At 42.8% G+C, this 23,085-nt stretch overlaps 1 protein-coding gene across 1 annotated transcript in view; it reads left to right on the forward strand.

Moving 5' to 3' along the window:
* The first annotated feature begins 8,233 nt into the window (after nt 1-8,233).
* LOC147632672 (acid phosphatase 1-like) overlaps nt 8,234-23,085 on the forward strand; it is a 47,442-nt gene continuing 32,590 nt past the window's right edge. Inside the window, exon 1 of the mRNA XM_086807477.1 lies at nt 8,234-8,491. Coding sequence (XP_086663603.1) covers nt 8,356-8,491 — 136 coding nt within the window. The 5' untranslated portion in view covers nt 8,234-8,355. The remainder of the gene's footprint in view (nt 8,492-23,085) is intronic.

The raw sequence follows: 23,085 nt of genomic DNA on the forward strand, positions 1-23,085 counted from the left end.
AGCCCCAAAACAATTAGGTTCAGCTCTCCCTGTCTAGGACCATTTCCTGGCTTCTGTTGAGTCTATGGCACCTGCTGGTTTGGCATCTCCTTCCCTCTCCTAACATCTTGTCTGTCTTCTCTCTTGGAGTAGCAAAGAGTAAATGTCACCTCCCATCCTCCTGGGATAATGGCAGTGGGGAGAAATAGACCCCTCTCCATACAATTAAAGCACTAAACATTCATATTGGGTCCTTCTCTTTCCCTACCTCTTAAACAATCCCTGTCTCCTACCCTAGGAACGTTTTTGCCCCCTTGCATGAGATTCAAATTCAGATTCTCCATCTACTGAGTTAGATGATCGATGCTACCCTGCATGAGCTAATCAGTAACCATTGGAACCCTGGAGCAATCCTCCCTTCTTGTGCTTTTCTCTCCCCAGTCATAAGTGGTCTTCTTTCGATTTGGACCTCCCTTTGCTTTTGAGCCATCCTCTATAGCTTCCATTCTTTCTCCCTAGCAATCCTCAAGGCTTCTTCAAAATTCCTTGGCCTCTTCAGCTCCACTTTCTCCCTCAAATCTGCATAAAGAGACTTAATGAACATGTCCTTCTTAAGAAGAACAAGTGGGTGCTTGACTCCCAAAGAAATGCCCCATTTTCCCCACAAATCTTAAAAGTGGTCTACAAACCTGTCACAACAAAAAACATCAGACAAACTGTGCTTTAAACTTTAAATCTCCTGCCATAAAGCATCCGGGGATTCACTTTGTTTGTAGTGCTACACCAAAGCCACTTCAATGTCTTCATATGTTTGACCCTTGGCTGGGCTATGCAAAGACCACCTATTTCCTAAGGTTCTAAACATACTCAACTATTTATTTCAATTCTGGGGTTTGGGGTAGGCACATCTATTGGGCACAATGGTCTTGACACAAAAAAACATATCAACATTTTTTTTAATAAGTTAGTTATAATCCTAGCTTTTTGTTTGTTTTTTTATTTTAAAATATGGCATGGCTTTATAAATACTCCATGCAGTATGGTTGTGTGGGGCAGTAGGGTGACGTGGAAATTTTAGATGTCCTCATCACAAAAGTACGACAATTTTGAGATGTTGCACACTGCAACACAAATGTAAGACAACAAAGAGAGAGTTTTGACTCACTAATGTGAGTTTTAATCGTAACAATTGTAATTCATATTTGTTTGCTTTAACAAAGTGTTATCTTATTATTATGTGTTATTCTTTGTAGATTAATAGATGAAGAAGTCAAACAAGATGGGTTATGTGATGAAAACATTATCTTGGATATTGACATGGAGAATTCATTTTCAAGTGTCCGCATAATTTGAACTCTTCCAAGTGTTAATCTCCTTAAGAGTTTAGTGGAAGAATGTGAATATGAGGGTAAAACAATTGATCTCCTCAAGAGTTGGGTGGAAGGATGTGAATACAAGGGTAAAACAACTGATCTACCAAAGCTTTATGTGCCAAGAATTCTATTTATAAATTGGTAATGGAGGGATGGAGGGGATGGATCTAAAGTACGATGTAATTACATAGACAAAACCACATACGTAAACTAGATCCAACAAAAATAGAATTCTATTTATGAATTGGTAAATGGAGGGATGGAGGGGATGGAGCAAAGGTACGATGTAATTGCATGGACACAACCAAAAATAGATTTCTATTTATGAACTAGTAAATGGAGGGATGTAAAGGATGGAGCAAAGGTACGATGTAATTGCATGGACACAACCACATACGTAAACCAAATCCAACAAAACCTTTGTTCTAAGAAAAAGCTTTTATAGTGAAACCTTTCAATGTATGAATGAAAGATGTTTATTCTTTGCTCGTTTAAAGGTTCCAAATAGACTTTATTGGAAAGGGAAGTTATTGAAGGAGGTTGCTCCAATAGGCTCTCTAGCAATGGGTAGTTTTGGGAACTTAGAGTGCTTCTTTTGTAAGCATGTTCCTCTGTGTGTCGGTGTGTGTATACTACTTTATGCCCAAAGACACTTCACACACTAGACTATTTAAACAGAGGAGGATGCATACACATGAGGTTCCGAAAGGGATGCATAGAGAAAATTTGAGAAACACAAAAGACCTCGTTGCTCGAGTCATTAGCATAGACCACAATGCGGGTCCAAGAAGAATTCAAATTATTATTGCTAGGAAATTAATCTTGAAAGTATTTATAAATGAAGATACAAAGGTGGGAGAACTCATGTATGAGAAATAATTTTTTGAGATGGCATAAGAGCTCGATTAGTGAAGCTTAGCAAGTAAGTGATTTCTATTACTTTTATGTAGTGTAGTAAGATATTTCAAAATTCGATAGCACAAGAGATCCAAGGATTACTGAAGCTTAGTAAGTAAGATTCCTAGTACTTTTATGTAGTGTAGTAAGATATTTCAAAATTCGATGTTTATGGATATACACATTTGTGCAAGCTAAAGTAAATGGTCATGTATAGAGTCGAAAGATTATTCGACCACATGATGAAGGGATAGAAGAAATATTTTTTCAACGTCCAAGAGTTGTCAACAATAGCCACATGTGAGTTCAAGGAAGAAGATGAAGAGGCACAGATCTTATTATGAGGGAATATAAATTTAGTTATGGGTTGAGCATCGAGGGAAGCCTACAATTTTTTTTTGGATTCCAGAGCTAATCAGAATGTTATTCATAGGGTTTACAATAGTGGTGAAGTGATGGTTGGAAAAGAATTCCCATGCTTTTTTCATTGGAGAGATAGTCTTCATGTCCATACAAATAAATATATTTTCTCGCAATATAGAGAGGCACACATTGCAATGTGTGAAAAATGGAGGACAGATAAGACAAAAGATGATTGTCTTATATAATTCAAAAAAATATGTGCTTGGTGGTGAACAATTGATAAAGCTGCATATAAGAGCATTGCAAAACTTTATAGTAGCTGGCTGAGTTGGTGGCATTTTAGAGTAGGCCACTGGGTGGGGACACTTCCTTGTACAAGTGCATAAATGTTCTTTGTTTTTTGTTTTCTTCTCAAAATGAGACCATGTCAAGACCTAAGAGTCATGTGTGTTTGTAGAAGCAGCCCTCATGTTCATGTGCTACATTTATGGAAAGGGTAAACAACACTTTTGCTTGCAAGAATATATATTTTATGTTTTTGATGGTGCTTGGGAAAGATGTGAATAACCATATGCACATCCATCAAGTAAAAATAGCTCAACATGTTTTGAAGGACATGCTCACAAAAGCTATAAAGAGCTACCCTACTACTTCATATTAGGCCAGGCTTCCATTGCCTCTTTTGATGTTCTACTCCTTTTTGGTTGACCAAGAATACGTGGTACATCGTTATTTCTTGATGGTAGAAATAAGAGTATAGGCATCTCCATGTGGTATAAATTTTAACTTTTTGACTTTATCATGAGATGTAATCTAATTTAAATTCTCATAACTAGCACTATATATTTACTTGTTCTTGCTTCAGTATTACCCTTGGTATATTTTTAATGTTACATGATCTATAAAATTTCTTGTTTGAAAAGATAGGCAGTTTAATAAATATGTGAATCTCATTAGTGCCATTTTGCTCGCTCACACACGTTGATAACCCAATATTCTCACTCACTCGTGCTCGCTCCACAGACACACTCGAATTAGAGAAACAACTATCTCAAAAGTAAGAGCCACAAGTATAGCTAAGCCAAATGAAAAGGTGAAACACCTTGTGGAGTGTGCATCATAGTTGGCCTCCTTACTGATGATTCCAAGGGCCTCTCCTTGCAATTTCAAGGGTGAAACAACTTGTGGAGTGTACATCATAGTTAGCCTCCCTGCCCGATGATTCCAACGGCCTCTCCTTATAATTTCAACTTGTTTTTCTCATCGCCGCTAACCCTCTCTTTCTTACAATATGACATATATATTAGTGAAGATCTAATATAGGTCTCATACAACATAGATAGGGATGCACACCCCATTGTCATCATGGCCATATTTCATAATGATATTTATCTTACTGACTACACAATCATGTACAAATATTTATCTTACTGACTACACAATCGTGTACAAATATTCCCAACGCCCTATAGTCCTCAACCTTATATCATGGCATAGAGTACTCATGAACTTTACTATTCTTGATGATCGTGAAGAGATGTATGAACTTTTTATACCTTCCCTCCACACCAGCTATTTTTGAAACCATAACTAACAATTTTGCTTAGTTCTAGACATAGGGATGGCTCGAAGCATATAATACTCACAAGTTCTCAGTTTTATATGAGAGTCACTATATTATCCGTATGGTATACTAAAGGCCTATCAAAATATATATAGATTTCTTGAGCAAATATTAGAATCCTTAGTTTATGATTTTACTATTAAACATATTGAATATCCAAAACTAATAACCCTCAATAGATATTCATATATTGATTAGTACAACCAAGCCACCCACATTTGAAGAAGATACAGAGGGGGATAATACTTACAACTATAGTTATCCAATGCGTTGTCCTCTCACATCTAAACTCCTCCCTTCACATACACCTACCCCTAACAATACCGATGTCTAACCTACTAACTTAGAATCATCTTTTCTTCACTTTGACTTTCCTGCTGACACTCTCACTCCCAAGGATTCATTGGTAGAGCAAGGATGAGAGCAAGCGCTTCCACAAAGATAACACTGCCCTCGCCCACTCCTTAAATATCACATTATCCTAACAAAGATTTTGGAAAAGAATTACCTTTGCAAATTGGGGGCTACAAAAAGATAGAGACAGATGATGACAACCCCAAGATAGAGGAATTTGGCATCCAACCTGAATGGAGGAAAGAGTTCTTAGTAATTCAAGAATATGGGTAGATTTATAAATGGGCATCATTGACGGTTATAGTGGATCTGCTGTGCATGTCGATGGAAATAAAATACACCCCGATAGAGTTTATAGTAGAACAAAAAAATGATTCTGATGTTTGCTATAACTTCCCTTTGTTTGAGCCCGTAAGGTTTAACAACATAGAGAGCGAGAGACAATAGCTCCTAGTGTGGATAAGACGATGGAGAAGGAAACCCAATCCAACCATAGTCGTATCATATGTAGATTTATGAAGTTAATCGTGGTCCTCCTCGACCAGAAGGAAGATGCTATGGAGAATTGTATGACTTATAAATTTTATGCTTTGACATGAATAGGGGTCCTGATGAAAGTAGTTGCTAAAGGTTAGTATCTTTTTTTATTATTTATAACTTTCTTATAGCTTTTTCTTTGGTATGAGCATGCTTTTTTGTTTATAGATGTTAAAAATGTTTTTTTCTTTTCTTCTTTGATTTATTGCATCTTTTTTAATAGAGTTAACTATAAAGACCTGTTTACATTGTATTTGTAACTTCTTTTCTCACTAAGCAAAAATATGATTTATTATCCATAGGAGGCGTGAATCCTTGGGGTAGCCCTTATCTTAATTCTCTTTTCTCACATGTATTTGTGATTTTACTAGTAATGATTGTGTGTATAATTTGGAAATTTTTCCATGTCAATATCATACCCTCACTATGTATTAGCTCATTAATCATTCATATTTGTTTAACTAAAGTTCAATTGTTAGGCTATGATTCATATTTGTTTAACTAAAGCTCATTAATTCTTCCATGTCAATATCATACCCTCGCTATGTATTTACATCAAGCTCGTTAATCATTCGTATTTGTTTAACTAGGCTATGGGTTCCTTTAAATTTATACAAAATATAAGAAGTTTACAAATATATTGCATTTTTATATGCTTATCTACATTTTACTGCTTCAAAATAAATTGTATGGTATAATTGATAACTAATATATTAAAAGCATGCGGTGTACTTAATGGCTAATATAGATTATCTATTTTATGGCCAAGTACAGTTTTCTCAATAATATTGTGACATTGTGCATAGTCTTCACATTTGTAGAGGTATTTATAGTGGATGCCTTGGTACATTTTTTGATATCGACGTGATGCATAAAACTTTACTCTTAAACACCCTATTCTAGCATGGGGGGGGGGGGGGGGGGGCAAGATGAGCTGCGAGTGTATCGTGGATATGGGAAAATTGTTATGCGATTTCTAGTACATATTGATGGGTTGAGTCTACACTACAAAGGGTGGCACCGACTGTGATCGTGTGCGGCACACTGACTGACTGTGCATGACACTGGCGACAGTCATGTCATGGGTGCTTGAGTATACATACTTATATAGATACATGGCCAACACATTATTCTCCACATAGGTCATTAGTCATCATTATGAGTTTATTGCCTAGATATAGTCTCCATCTAAATAGTTCTTGATTAGCCATTGAAGCTCCCTTTCATAGGAGCACATGAGTGTGAGGATTTGCATCTATTGTATCACACTAGCAATACATTATTCTTCTCCATCTCTGTTATTTACAATTTAAGTTCAAAGTTTTATGATGTGAAAGATCTTACTTTGCACTTACTAGTGTGTGATTGGGTAAAATGTAGTTTGTAATATACATACTATATATATTTTCATGTAACATATAGCAATCATAATAATTCACATAAATACGAAAGAGTTATAATTTGATCACAATCCTCCAAAATATCCGGTTGAATCTTAATTTCCAATCATTCCTTCATCACAGTATCTATGGCATTATTGGCAACCAGAACGCTCACCACTTGTTCTCTCAAGGGCCTTTTCAATAGTTCCTAGCTCATAGTACTCGGCAATATAATCACTTATAAAAATCAAGATGGAATCTCCGTTGAAGATCAGCAAGATCAACCAACAGATCAACCAACAGATCCATATAAAAGAGCCATGGACTCATTCGTTGAGGACCAGCAAGGTCAATCAACCAGATCCATGCCCGGTTTCAGAAAACAACTCTTACTCCTTATTCCAATATCTTCCACGATGCACGTGTGGGTATCTTTGGTGACCCAGAGCCCGAGCACCGTATGGTCAGCACCCTCTAGGATCCTTCGCAGGTCACCTAGCGCTTCACTCATAGGCCGCTTCCTTGGTTCCTCATCCACCGTACCGGAAGCTCACCATTTAAATCGACGAACCGAGGCTGGTCAAGACCTCGGCCGACCTTGCTACGCGAGATGTCCTCCATTGACTCTCCGTACAACAGTTGCAACTTTATCAGCAGGTAGGTCTTCACGACCACATTCTCAAGATAGTCAAAATGCTTCCCTAGCATTGTTGACATAAAATAGTCATTTACAAACAAATCACAAATACAGTTTCTATAATGAATTCACATCTTTCCAGTTTGTTCCACATCAATCCATATTACTTAACCCAAACCCAATTCATAAGTGTATCCATTCTTGACCAGATACATAATTTTCCATCCCATCTCATCAGATTCATTCACTTCACATAACATCCATTCCTATCTTTCTTAATTTACATTACGTCTCATCACATCCATTTCTCATTACATCTCAGTCGTACCTACTCCATGTGCCGACCATTATGGGATTACTATCTCCTATAGCATTACATAACATCCATTCCTATCTTTCTTAATTTACATTACGTCTCATCACATCCATTTCTCATTACATCTCAGTCGTACCTACTCCATGTGCCGACCATTATGGGATTACTATCTCCTATAGCATTACATAACATCCATTCCTATCTTTCTTAATTTACATTACGTCTCATCACATCCATTTCTCATTACATCTCAGTCGTACCTACTCCATGTGCCGACCATTATGGGATTACTGTCTCCTCTAGCATTTAGCCTAGTTGGTAGTGTGCTATGCTCCCTATATGAGGTAGTACAAAGCCGCAATGCCTGAACAATACAATAAGAGGGTGAAGGCATTATCCAACAAGTAAGTTGTTCACAATCATAAAAGTGACTAGATAATAAAGTGTAAATTTATAGTTGTCACCTACGTTGATAGGTGCATCTTCTATTATATTATCTATATACTTAGTTGTGCTGGTGATTTTGTACACTGGTCATCAATCCATAATCTATTACCTTAGTTGCATACTAAGAAATTCAAAATTTTTGATGTTTTTATAAAAAATAATAGTTCTTTTAAATATTTTGAGTCTTTAAAAAATCATGTAAAATCACTTCATTTATTCTCCTCATATGCACACGGGAGTCTTAAAAGCACTTGAAATGGGAACCACCTTACCATGCTTTTACCCACATACTTATATATATATATATATTAAATGTAATATAATGTGAAGCATATATACCTGTTAGAAAACCTTAGAAAACCTGGTTGACGCAGGAGAGGAGATCTGCAACGAAACGAGCGTTTCGCCTAGTCGAGGAGAGGGTTTCTGAGTGATAAGAAAGAGCCATGGCATCAGCATCTTCTTCTGAAGCGGAGCAGGATCCGGAGCCCGATGAGCCCTCCACCCTCCCTTCTCCTCCATCCTTCAGATTCGATCAGAACAACATGTCCTCGCAGAGCCTTCTCAGCCGCAATGGTTCAGGTGGGTGCCTGCTTTTCTCTCTTCTCACATGATCTGCCATGTACAATGCACTGTTGCTAGCCAGGGTTAATTAACCCTAGGTTTAGACAATAAACTAACCCTAGGGCAAGGTTTCGCTTTGTAGCACTGCGCCAGGTTCAGGTTATCTAATCCTAGGGCCACGTTTAGTGAACCAGTAGTTAATTATGTGCTATGCGTCAGGGTTGGTTAATTTAATTCATAGTAAGAAATATTTCTGAGATTGAATCGTTTTGTAATAAATAATTCTACTATGTATTTTTTCTTAAAAATTATTTTGTTATATATGTAAGAGCACCTTCACAGAAGTACAGGTACAGATTCTCCCATTGCCATTCACGCAGCCCCAGAATACAAACCAAAGTACAGAAGGTGAAAACTGCTGTAACATCTGTAACAGCAGCAGCAACGTTCTGGAGGTCCTATGTAATCTTCAACATCAACTAGAGCAATAGATGAGAGAATTGACAGCATGAATCCATACATCATTGTCCTTGTAAAAGTAGTAATCCACCAACTATGGAAGGCAGTGAGTCAGATATCTTAAAACAACAGGAGACGTCCAGCAATCTGAGAAAACCACGAATCCCCCATTTTTAACAGCATAACAAGAGCACATCCTTGAGAAGCCATGAGGTAGGAAAAGACATCGTCTAACAATAGGACCTATCAATTCTTAAAAGAAAAACATACCATTTTCATATTATGTCCTAATCATAATTCTAAAATTAAACTCTCTCAAAGCATGTCATGATCTTTTTAGGGTTCGGCTATCTAACACTGTAGGCCATTGATGGCTAGGCTATCTAATCCTTGGGCCAGCTATACACTAGGGATATGCTATCTAAACCCGGGGCAATGTCTGTCAGAATGCACAGCGGAAATGAAGACGACTGCGGTAGAGAGCAAAACGCAGATGAGAGAGGGAGAGAGAAGCTGTATAAACTCTGTATATACACTAGAAAATACTGGTAATGGTCCAGGGCTGCTGGTCGGCCAGCCCAAAACAGGCCGACAGCAGTCCCAACTGCTCACGAGCAGAAAATAGGAGTCGGCCAGAGGTCATCACAGTCGGTCAGAGGTCATCACAGTCGGCCAGACCAGAAAATAGGCAGCCAGCATACTCCTGCCCCACGACCATAGAAAACAGGGGAAAAATGGAGAAACACCTAATGGTCGGGCACACCCACAACAGAGGCCCTAGTGTGTGTAACATGCGGAAGCTCTGGGAGTCTTCTTTCAGCCCTAAACACTCCTGGAGACATGCTGATGCAAAACGCAGATATGGAGAGAGAGTAGAGAGAGAGAGATGTGCTGGAAATTCAGTATATTGATATGGTACAAAAAGGTACCTCTACTATAGCCATAGGCTGCCTTGTACAAAAGGTGAACACCCAAAATCTTGTCCTACTCTAGGACCCTAAGGACCCAATCCCTAGAGGATTGAATGATTACATTGAGGAGCACCTCTGCCCTTTTATAGACCCTTTCGAAGACTTACTGCTGGTCGGCCAGCCTTCAACGCATATCACTCTTTAAACACTGTCCGACTGTGCATTAGATGCCCAGGCGCATTTCTCCATGCAGCCGACACTAAACTGGTACAGCCGACAGCTTATGTTCTCAGCCGACTATCCTTCCATCTCTTCCATGCCTTGATCCTAGTCTCACATGGCCAAATAGCATTCTGTACGCCATAAATCTTGGTCCTGGTTTTATCTGGTTCTCATACTCTTTATCTAGCTGCCTCTTCTGGACCAGTACCTAAGAATGTCCATGGCATCTTCCATGCACATGACATCTAAACTTGATGACGGGATTCCAACATGCTCTTGGATAACTGTCATCATCCCTAATCTTTTCCCGAAGTCCCTGTATCATCCATCCATCCTTGGCAACCCTTTTTCTCTGAAAGTCCGGCCCGTTCTCCAAACCACTCTCTCGGACGAAGATCTATGCATCTGTTCCATCTAGTCCACAATCCATTCCTGCCCCGACTCTGAACACTGTCTTGGTCTTCATTCCTGAGAAATGAGTCTGGCACTCTCACATCGCCCTTGGAGGATAATCCTCCCTTGGGACCGTTGCCCGAGAACCTATCTGGCTCACAGGACTACCATCCCCTTTGGCTTTGTGGAACACCACCAACAAACCTCCTGGGAGTTCTTCCCGCTTCTGTGCTCCTTGCCTTGGGCTTCGTATCCGTGTACTTTCCTGTACCTTGGACCTGTACACCATCATATGGGACTGAATCAGTGTTTAACTTTGCTGAGCCTGATGCTCTGATACCAATGTAACATGCGGAAGCTTTGGGAGTCTTCTTTCAGCCCTAAACACTCCTAGAGACATGCTGATGCAAAACGTAGATATGGAGAGAGAGTAGAGAGAGAGAGATGTGCTGGAAATTGAGTATATTGATATGGTACAAAAAGGTACCTCTACTACAGCCATAGACTGCCTTGTACAAAAGGTGGTGAACACCCAAAATCTTGTCCTACTCTAGGACCCTAAGGACCCAATCCCTAGAGGATTGAATGATTACATTGAGGAGCACCTCTACTCTTTTATAGACCCTTTTGAAGACTTGACAGACTAGCCGACTGCTGGTCGGCCAGCCTTCAACGCATCACTCTTTAAACGCTGTCCGACTGTGCATTAGATGCCAAGGCGCAATTTTCCATGCAGCTGACAGTTTTCCATGCAGCTGACACTAAACTGGTACAGCCGATAGCTTATGTTCTCAGCCGACTATCCTTCCATCTCTTCCATGCCTTGATCCTAGTCTCACATTGCCAAATAGCATTCTGTACTCCATAAATCCTGGTCCTGGTTCTATCTGGTTCTCATACTCTTTATCTGGCTGCCTCTTCTGGACCAGTATCTAAGAATGTCCATGGTATCTTCCATGCACATGACATCCCCCTATGCTAAACTTGATGACGGGATTCCAACATGCTCTTGGATGACTGTCATCATCCCTAATCTTTTCCCGAAGTCCCTCTGTCATCCATCCATCCCTGGCAACCCTTTTTCTCTGAAAGTCCGGCCCGTTCTCCAAACCACTTTCTCAGACGAAGATCTATGCATCTGTTCCATCTAGTCCACAATACATTCTTGCCCCGACTCTGAACATTGTCTTGGTCTTCATTCCTGAGAAATGAGTCTGGCACTCTCACATCGCCCTTGGAGGATAATCTTCCCTTGGGACCGTTGCCCGAGAACCTATCTGGCTCACAGGACTACCATCCACTTTGGCTTTGTGGAACACCACCAACAAACCTCCTGGGAGTTCTTCCCGCTTCTGTGCTCCTTGCCTTGGGCTTCGTATCCTGTACACCATCATATGGGACTGAATCAGTGTTTAGCTTTGCTGAGCCTGATGCTCTGATACCAATGTAACATGCGGAAGCTCTGGGAGTCTTCTTTCAGCCCTAAACACTCTTGGAGACATGCTGATGCAAAACGCAGATATGGAGAGAGTAGAGAGAGAGAGATGTGCTGGAAATTGAGTATATTGATATGGTACAAAAAGGTACCTGTACTACAGCCATAGGTTGCCTTGTACAAAAGGTGGTGAACACCCAAAATCTTGTCCTACTCTAGGACCCTAAGGACCCAATCCCTAGAGGATTGAATGATTACATTGAGGAGCACCTCTACCCTTTTATAGACCCTTTTGAAGACTTGGTAGACTGGCCGACTGCTGGTCGGCCAGCCTTCAACGCATATCACTCTTTAAACGCTGTCCGACTATGCATTAGATGCCAAGGCGCAGTTCTCCATGCAGTCGACACTAAACTGGTACAGTCGACAGCTTATGTTCTCAGCCGACTGTCCTTCCATCTCTTCTATGCCTTGATCCTAGTCTCACACTGCCAAATAGCATTCTGCACTCCATAAATCCTGGTCCTGGTTCTATCTGGTTCTCATACTCTTTATCTGGCTGCCTCTTCTGGACCAGTACCTAAGAATGTCCATGGCATCTTCCATGCACATGACAGTGTGTAATGTACATACAGGAGATGACTGCTAACACCCCCTCTCAGCTCCTGGATGTGGAACCAACCCCCAGTGAGTTGGAGTGCTGCCGGAGCATTGCCTAGGTAGAGTCTTCATGAAGAGGTTTGCTGCATTGTCCTCCGTTGAACAAAACTCTAGCAAGATGTCATCAGAAAAAATCTTCTCACGAACAAAGTGACTCTGGATGATCGTGGGTTCCGCCAATGGAAACCCAATCTCGCCAAGTAACCTCTGCAACCGCACCACCTCGCAAGCAGCACCACAAGCAGCCCGGTACTCTGCCTCTTTAGATGACAAGGCAATAGTTGACTGCCTCTTGTTGCTCCATGAAACAGCTCCTGAGCCGAAGGTAAAACAATAGCTTGATATAAATCTCCCTGTGTCTGGATCTCCTCCCCAATCTGAGTCACTCCAATCGTGGAGTTTGACTCCATCCATCATTCCCCCTCTAGGATCATAGAAGAGTCGAAGATCCTTTATGCGGTGCAGAAACCGCAAGATCCACAATCTTGTGTCCCAATGAGTCTTCAAAGGCGTCCGCAGAAATGAGCTCAACAGCCCCATTGGGAAGCTCTGATGTTCAGCAACCAAATCAATGAACTAAACCACTTCCGATACAAAGAGGCATCAGCCTGCTCACAAGGATCAACTGTAACTTCGGTATACCAAGTCCTGGAACCTACTGAAGACCATACAAGGCCTTTCGAAACCTGTAAACCGATACAAAGAGGCATCAGCCTGCTCACAAGGATCAACTGTAACTTCGGTATACCAAGTCCTGGAACCTACTGAAGACCATACAAGGCCTTTCGAAACCTGTAAACCACCCTCTGAACCCGGAACCTCAAAGCTTGGAGGTTGCTCAACATCCACCTCCACCTGCAAGTCACCATCTGCCACTTGCTTGGCTTTCCTACAAGTCCCCTAGGAAAGAGCTTCCTCAACTGCAAGAGACCCTTCATCCTGAATGAAACGAGACATCAAAGCATAGTTTACCTGTAAAGGCTCCTCCGACTGACCAACGCAAGAATTGGAGTGTTCCTGCCTGCTGCCTGTTAGAAGTCATCTCCTGTCTAGTTTTATACACCAGGGCCTTTGTTGTGGGTGTGCCTGCCCTTATGAGGTGTTTTATCATTTTTCCCCACTCTCCGCATTTTTTCCCTATTTTTCCTATTTTTTCTGTGGCTTGGGAGGCAGCCCATTTGCTGGCCAACTGCTGAACTGGTCCACGACCCCATGTCTGAGGTGGCCGACTGCTGATGATCTGGCCGATTGGATTGTGTGCTGGTCGTGGAGTTTTCACGGCCAGTCGGCTGCCCTACAGCAGGCCGACTACTGATGTGGGGGCATATAAATAGGCCCCCAGCCCCCTTGCCACTTGTGTATCATACCCGGGATTTTCTTGTGTATATAGAGCAGAGTTACACGCCTATATCTCTCTCTCTCTTGTGCTGTGTTTTTCTGCATGCGTTTTGCTCTTGTGTTCCCAAATCTGGTCATCAATCTCCGTTGCGTATTCTGACATGGTATCAGAGCCTAGGCTCTAGATAGTTCTTGGGATTTGTGTGAGCAAGAAGGGGACTGTCGTGTGGCTGATTGGTGGACTGTTTTGGACTGTTCGGGAAGAGGAGAAGCAAGAGGACGGCGGGCTGATTTGCTGGACAGCCACTTGTAGGTATTAGTTCTTCTCTGTTCCCACCCACACACTCTTTTCAGAGTACATCCCCGCAATGGTAGATCTGTTTGAGATGGCCGAGAGGCATGTGAAGATCCCGACACTCCCCACGTTCCCGGTGGACCGTCAGTTGGACGGGAACAACTACGGCATATGGAAGGTTATGATGGAATCTGTTCTGGAGTCTTACGACCTCGCCGATTTCGTCGTTGTTGGGGTTCCACGGCGGGAAGTAGAGGAAGGGGAGTTACCGTCGATCCGGAAGGACCGGGAGGCTCAGACACAGATGTGGGATCGTGTCAACGCCAGGGTCCGTTCGTTTATCTTTCTCAATTGCACACCGCAGGTAATCAATCATGTAAAGCATATGACGCTGGCCAGAGGTATATGGCAGCATTTGGCCTCTCTTTACAACAGGGTATCGCCCATGAAGAGGATTTCCTTGGAAGTATAGATGCGGGTTATGAGCCCTGCAAAGTCGGCAACGATGCGGGAGCATATTAACAAGCTGCAGGCTCTTCAGCAGGAAGTTCTTCAGGCTGGGAAGAAGATATCGTCAGAGGACATGGCCATAACGTTGCTGTCGCACTTGCCCTCTCAGTACTCAGCATTTATTCGTCTTTGATTACCAGTGGCAGGCTCAGCACCATCACGTGGGAGGAGCTTGTGCCCATGGTCTTGGACCAGGCGGAACGATTCACGAACCCTCCTCAGGGTGGAGGTTCGGAGGCCTTAACTGGCCAACGGTCGAAAGGCCGTAACATGGGCAAAGGGAAGGCTTCGTCGGAGAAGTCTTCTGAGAAGAAGTCCGTTACTGACGGCGAGAAACTAAAGGCAGAGAGGACCTGTACTGATTGTGGCGAGAAAGGCCACTATTGGAGGCAGTGTCCCAAGCGGAAGACCGAGAAGGGTGAAGATTCCTCAGCAGCAATCATGAAGACTCCGGCTTTTGTGCACCTGGAGGTGGTGGACACTGATGTTTCATTTTCATCAGGCAGGGAGGAGATTGGAGGACTCTCCGCAAAACGGATACTCGGGAGTGGATTCTAGACAGTGGTGCTTCCAGGCACATGACTCCTTCCCGTTCCGGTTTACAGGATCTCTGCAGGCTTTCTGGTCACATACTTACTGGGGATACATCCACTATCCCAGTTCACAGGGAGGGCAGGATGGAGATAGTTCCCGATGGCAGAGGGGGGAAGCATTCCTCCCAGGTGTTGTATGTTCCGGCACTTGGTTTTCATCTATTGTCAATGCAGCAGGTTTGCAAGACTGGCGTACGAGTGGAGTTTGATGAGCATTTTGTTGCTCTTCGGGACAAAGCAAAAGGCCAAGTGGTTTGGGAAGGCGGAGTGGAGAATGGAGTTTACAGGCTTTCAGCACTCTCTCTCCCAGGTCCTCAGGTTTGTGATGAGTGGCAGTCTGGTAATGGCCACTTAAGTGTGGATACGTTGCAGGTGCAGGCTTTCCGGGACCAGATGGTGGATAGCTTGCCAGTAGATGGCAGCAGTTGGCAGGAACTTTCCAGTATTGATGTTGGTAGTTCTTGTGTTTGTCAGTCAGAGGAAACTGAACAGGTCACTTATGCTCTGATGTCTCGTAGTATTTGGGACAAAGAACCTCCAGTAGATGAAGATGTTCTTTCCACGGGGACCTTTCGGAAAGCTAGGCAGGTGGCAGGTGATTACTTGCAGAAGGAGGTGGTTTCTCGAGGCTTTGTGGTTCCGAATTCATGGGGGGTGGTTGACAGGTTTCAGAAGGCCTTGCGTGGTCTTCATAAGGTTTCCAGGACTTGTTTTTGCACCGTAACAGGTGTTGATCCTTGTGAGCAGTGTGATGCCTTTTGACTCAGAAGCTGTATGGTTCATTGATCTGGTTGATGGACACCAGATTGGACGGGAGCTTCCTGATGAGGCAGTTGAGCTAATGTTTGCGGATGACTCTTTGGGAGGCAGGATTGCGTTTCCTGTGGTTTCTGCGGCATGCAAAGGATCATGGACTCTTGTACACAGAAGGGGGATTGTTGGATGGAGTCCGACTCCACGGTTGGAGTGACTCAGTTTGGGGAGGAGATCCGGACACGAGGAGATCTACTTCAAGCCCAGGAGTAGTTTTACGGAGCAGTAAGAGGCAGTCATCTTTTGCCTTGTCGAGGACAGAGGTAGAGTACCGGGCTGCTTGTGATGCTGCTTGTGAGGTGGTGAGGTTGCAGAGGTTGCATTGCAGGTTTGGGCTTCCAATGGAGGAACCCATGGTCATCCAGAGACACTTTGTTCGTGAACAGATCGTTGCTGATGACATCTTGCTAGAGTTCTGTTCGACGGAGGACAGTACGGTGGACCTCTTCACGAAGTCGCTCTCTCAGGATTTGCTCAGGCGGCACCCCAGCTCCCTGTGGTTGGTTTCACAGCCAGGAGCTGAGAGGGGGTGTTAGAAGTCATCTCCTGTCTAGTTTTATACACCAGGGCCTTTGTTGTGGGTGTGCCCGCCCTTATGAGGTGTTTTATCATTTTTACCCACTCTCCACAATTTTCCCCTATTTTTTCCATTTTTTCTGTGGCTTGGGAGACAGCCCATTTGCTGGCCGACTGCTGAACTGGTCCACGACCCTATGTCTGAGGTGGCTGACTGCTGATGATCTGGCCGACTGGATGGTGTGCTGGTCGTGGAGTTTTCAGGGCCAGTCGGCTGCCCTACAACAGGCCGATTGCTGATGTGGGGGCATATAAATAGGCCCCCAGCCCCCTTGCCACTTGTGTATCATACCCGGGATTTTCTTGTGTATATAGAGCAGAGTTACACGCCTATATCTCTCTCTTGTGCTGTATTTTTCTGCATGCGTTTTGTTCTTGTGTTCCCAGAGCTGGTCATCATCTCCGCTGCGTATTCTGACACTGCCATCATTTGGCAAGCCATCCACCATTTGGTCCCGAAAAGCTTGGTGCTGCAGCGTATCCACATGCAAGTGGTCATGACGAAACTTCCTGTCAAATCCCCGTAGGATCTCCTCGTAGAACGCTCCTGGTACAAGACTCCAAACTTGCAAACAAACCAAACAAACATGACGGGGGTACCTTGACAGCTGTGGGCAAGCCCACAAGTCTTGGCTGTCCCCACCGAGCCACGAGCTGAGCTAACTAGATGGATGACCGACCAATCTCTCCCTCGTGACGTCCCGTTCCGCCACGAAGCTACCCTCGCAGGCCTCGAGACTGCTGTCGGCCTCGGCTGCATGAAGCAGGTGCGCGTCTGCACTAGATCCAGGTTCCTGACCATCGAGCTCTCACAAAGACCCGCGAGACTCTATATGACTAATGACTAACCTTGGCCACCCTTTTGTAGGCTCTTGGCCGGCCATCAGGCGTCCACACTTGGATGCCCGCCCGTCCATACTTGGGTGCCCGTCTGTTCATACTTGGGTGCCCGCGCGTTAGGCTATCCCTAACTTAGGTCGCCAATCAGCCAGCCTAGCTCCAAGCTTCCCCAACCTTGAAGCTAGTCTTATGTGCGTGTAGCACACAGTAGATACACACTGTGCACATGACATACTCCCCTTCCTCTAAGAGCTCACTAAAAAGCAAGGGTAATCTCTCTTAAGAGTAGTCAATGTCTCCCATGTAGCGTCCTCCTCAACACGATCCTTCCACTTGATCTTGTATTCCGTGATAAGCGTATTACGCAATCTTCTTTCACGAAATCCAAGAATCTTTTCAGGTTCGTGTGGAACAAATGTCATGTCCTCGACATCTATGATTTCTTGAGGAGTAACTAACTGGTTTGTTCCACCCAGTACTTCCTTAAGTCTACTGACATGAAATACAGGATGAACTTTCACATTAGAAGGTAAATCCAATTCATATGCAACTGAACCAATCCGTCGTGTGATACGAAATGGTCCACAGTATCTAGGGGATAATTTCGGAGATCGACCTGTCCGTAAAGTCTCGGAATCTTTCGAAACTCGCAAATACACCATCGTTCCTTTAGAGAACTCTCTGGGTGAACGATGTCTATTAGAATAAAATCTGTCTCGGTCTTGAGCACTTCCAATAGATTCCTTCGCAACTTGTAACATTTCTTGCTGCATATCTTGTAAAAAATTACGTGCTGCATCATGCTGAAGTCTTGAGAATCCCACTGTAAGAGGTGATCTAGGTTGAAAACCATACATAAGCATGAAAGAACTAAAACCTGTACTCGGATGCTTAGTACTGTTATATGCAAATTCTAACATAGGAAGATAATCCTCCCATGAACTCTGGTTTTTGGATACATATGCTCGAAGCATATCCTCCAAAATTTGATTCACTCTTTCAGTCTGGCCATCAAATTGAGGATGATCTGAGGATCTCAAATTCAAAGTTGTTTCCAACTTGTCAAAAACAAGTTTCCAAAAATCACTCGTAAACTTAGAGTCCCTATCACTGACTATGTCTTGCGGTAACCCGTACAGTCTAAACAATTGCTCGATAAACTTCCTTGCTAATTGCGTAGCTGTAATGGTCTTCCGGGTCGGTAAAAATCTAGCCATCTTTTTTCAAGCGATCTACCACGACCCAAATAGAATCGTGGCCTTGATTTGTTCTTGGCAATCCGGTAACGAAATCCATGGAAATACTTTCCCATTTATTACGTGGGATTTGCAAAGGATGCAACAACCCAGCATGTCTAAAGCGTTCAACTTTATTTACTTGACAAACTTGACACTTGAGAACATAATCTTCTACATACCCTTTCATCTTTGGCCAATAAAAAGTGTGTTTCACTAACGATAATGTCCTGTGTATCCCAGGGTGTCCAGTAGAAGGGGCGTCGTGACACTCCTTAAGAATCTTGGACCTAATGTCCGGGATCTGTGGTACACAAATTTTGTCATTACGGAATAGTAAACCATTCCGAATCATCCACTGGCCTCCTGCAGCCTGAATGGTAGGCTGTTCAATCATCGAGTCTTGGTCAATCAATGAGCTCCCGTCTTGGATCTTCTGCCAAAATGGACCAAAATAACTATCAGTCCTGCAAAGCCCTCTCAATGACTGAAATAAGTCAGTAGAAATCTCGGTGAACGACAAAGTATTCACCTCTCTAATTCGACTAAGCGCATCTGCAACATTATTCATGGACCCTTTTCTTTAACGAATCTCAAAATCAAAATCTTGCATTAATTCAGCCCATCGAGCTTTCCTTCCTCTCAAATCATCCGCATCACACACATACTTGATTGACTGATGATCAATCAATACCTGGAGCTATATAAATAATGTCTCCAAACCTTGAGAGTGTGAATCACAGTATAAAGCTCCTTCTCAAAGGTTGGCCAACGAGAAGGAGCGTTTGAAGGACTGGTGTGTTGCTCCACCTCATGCTACAAGGTTACATGAACTAATAGGCAAAAAGGGTCTATATCAAAAGCAATAGGTCTACCATCTTGAAATAGAGCAGCTCCGATGGCATAGTCATTGGCATCAATTTCAAGAACATAAGGCCGACTACGGGTAATGCTAAGATAGGTGCTTCCTTGACTTTATCTTTCAAAAGTTTGAAGGCCATATCCAGATCGTTATTCCAAGTGATAGGCTGATTTGACTTACGTCCACAACCTTTCAACAAGTCGGTCATCGGTAGTGTGAGCTGAGAGTACTCCCGTACAGATTTTCGAAGAAAAACAACAAAACCGAGAAAACAACGAAGTTGTTTCGCTGTTCGCGGTATAGGCCAGGCCAGAACCTTCTGAACTCGGTCATAGTCAATGCTCAATCCATCTCTAGTGATTTTGTGTCCCAAGTAAATGATGTCTGTCATGAAAAACTCACATTTACTTAATTTAGCATATAGTCGATTCTGTTTAAGACAATCGTGAGGTGTCTAACGTGATCCTCAAGAGTACGACTATATATCAAAATATCATCCAGGAACACAATCACAAATTTTCCCAAATGTTTACGAAAAAGATCGTTCATCATTTGCTGAAAAGTGGCTGGAGCATTGGTTAACCCAAAAGGTAATACGAGAAACTCGTAATGGCCATACCTAGTTCGAAAGACGGTTCTTTCGACATGCCTTTCATGAATACGTATCTGGTGATAGCCAATATGTAAATCTATCTTCGTGAAATATTTCGCTCTTGCTAACCGGTCAATCAGGTCATCTGATCTAGAGAGAGGATAACGGTTCTTAATTGTCAGCTTGTTCAATCTCTTGTAATCTATACACATTCTCCAGGTGTTGTCCTTCTTTCTCCTAAGCAACACAGGTGCACCCCAAGGTGATTTACTTGGACGGATCTGGCCCATCCTCAAATAATCTTCGAGCTGTATGGCCAACTCATCCTCCTCAGCTTGGCTCATGTTGTAAGTTGGAACACTAACAGGGTGAGCATCAGGGATCAGGTCAATACGATGATCTACTGTCCTTTCATGTGGTAAGCCCGATGGCAGTTCCTTAGGAAATACATCTTGAAACGAATCAAGTATCTTCTGTAATTCTTTGCTTTCAAACACACTTAATTCATTGACATCCATAGAAGGTATGAGAAATGAAGAAAGTGGAATCAAGACACAATGGAAAGCAGTATACAAAGAAGAATCCATTATATTACCAAAATCAACTGTATTTACAAGAGGTCCCTGAGAAGGATGTATACAATCACCTAAGATACTATACTGGGTGTTCCTATGTTCAAAAGAAAAAATATGACTAGACCAATCTATTGGGACTTCAAGAGTATTAAACCACTCAATCCCTAATAACAAGTCTACATGTTCTAGGTGCATAATATAGCATTCCAGAGTATCTTTGTAGTCCTGAATCCGGATCGGTAGTGTCTCCACCTTTCGATACCATACTTGTCGACCTGAAGGTAGGCGTACCTCATCCGTATGATCGCTTGGCGTTGTATCAAGACCCAATTTCTGCACAAGTTTGTAATTAACAAAATTGTGTGAGCTGCCAAGGTCTAGAAGAATGTGGATTCTATGGCCATTCACTTCTCCATAAACTCGGAGAAGATCATGCAAGCCAAAAACTTTAGAGTGGAACATACAATTAGAACATGTACTAGGGCGAGAAAGTACAGTAACTGACGTACCTGTCAAAGACAACTGGTTAGCTGCCTTTGGCTTGGGTCCTGCGTTGGTCTTTGCACCCTTTTGCTTTGGGCACTCGTTATGCATGTGTCCTTTTTCTTCACAGATGAAGCAACGTCCCTCCTCCTTGAGCTTCAAAGTCTTAAGGAGACGTTTCTTCTTCGCTGGTGTCGAAGTTGAATTCTTCGAAGGTTGGTCCGAAGACTTTCCTTCAGTCGTGCTAGCCATTGGTGCGGAGAACTTCCTTTTGTGCTTGTTTCCCCGCTCGGTAACGGGTTTAGACTTGGAAGAGACCATTGTATCATCATAGATACGAGTGGAATGAATGGCTTTGTCCAAAGTTTTGTATTTGTTGTTTTTAATCTGTAAACGGTATGAGTCGGGTAAACCGGCTACGAAGAACCCCAAAAGAGTTGTGGGATCCATCTTCGTAGCTTTCATCTGCATGCCCCTAAATTTCTGGAGATAGACCTCATAAGTGAGGTCCTGCGAGGTCATGGTCAAAGTAGTAAACCGGACAACAACATCATAGTCATCCTCTTTCTTGAGGAATTCTTTCTTGAAGGCGTCTTCGAACTGTGCCCAAGTCATTGGTTTAGGGTTGAGTTCCTTCCACCAAAGCAAAGCTTTGCCTGAGAGGAAACCTGCCGCTAATTGGATCTTTTTCCCATCGTCATATGGATGGAACTGAAAATGAACTTGCCACTTATGTAGCCAAGTGTCCACTATCTCCTTGGTACGTTGCTTTTACTCGCTCCCCGAACTGTTCCGGAGTAATATTGGGGCCTAAAGTAGATGCTAAGGTATCCATACCCGAAAGAGTAGATAGGGTAGTGGTCAACAAAGAGATGGAGTTCTATAAAGCCTGCATTTGCACGGCGATTTGTGCTTGACGTTCCGAGGAAGAAGCTTCGAGAGCATCTTTAAATTCTTGGAAATCTGATTTTGACACATAATCATCGAAAAGATCGGCATCGGTGTCTTTCGTAGCCAGCAGGTCTTCACGTTCGATAAAGGGCTCCAACTTGGATTCTTGGGTCGACATCTTGAAGAGGGCAAGAGGAGAGAAAATATTTATCTTGCACAAGGAGAGTGCTAGAGAGCTTGAGAGCTTGAGAACTTGAGAGATGTGTGGCAAGAAGCCCACTAGAGGGATATTTTATAGACCTTCCGAAAAGCATGTGTGTTTATGCATTGCTTTTGTGTGCTTTTATTTTTATTTTTAAATAAACCATGCTTGAGGGCTTATTGTTATATTTAAAAAATAAAAAAAAACCATCCATGAAGCTTGGTGTATAAAAAAAACTTAAAAAAAAAAAACACAAAAGCTACATAAACTAGTTGCATAAAAGAAAAAAAAAACACATGCTTTTTATTAAAAAAAAAAACACTCTTGTTTTTTAAAACCCCTAAATCGAAGGTTAAAAAACGAAAGCAACTTGTGTTAAAAAAAAAAATGAAGTAAAAAAAAAAAACGATCCGGTGAATGTGTGCTTTCCGCGTTTTCCTGCAGCAACGATAGCGTCAGCTGAAGTTGCTGCTTGCGTGCACATACTTGCCCGCATGTGTGTACCTGCGTATACACGCGTATACCTGCCTGTGTGCCTGCCCGCGTGTTTGAGCTTGCGTGTGTGTACCTGGCCGCAACCGCTTGCTTGGCGTACTTGGCCACCTGCACATCTACATGGGTGCCTGCGCCTGCGCATGCGCTTGCATACAGGTAATCGCGTGGGCCCGGTTGTGCAAAACAGCCCACGTGCCCATGTTTACCTGCCTCGCTGCGTGTACAGGCTACT

The sequence above is a fragment of the Cibotium barometz genome, chromosome 13 (genome assembly GCF_041138505.1).
Source record: "Cibotium barometz isolate CiBa-2024 chromosome 13, ASM4113850v1, whole genome shotgun sequence".
Taxonomy (NCBI): domain Eukaryota; kingdom Viridiplantae; phylum Streptophyta; class Polypodiopsida; order Cyatheales; family Cibotiaceae; genus Cibotium; species Cibotium barometz.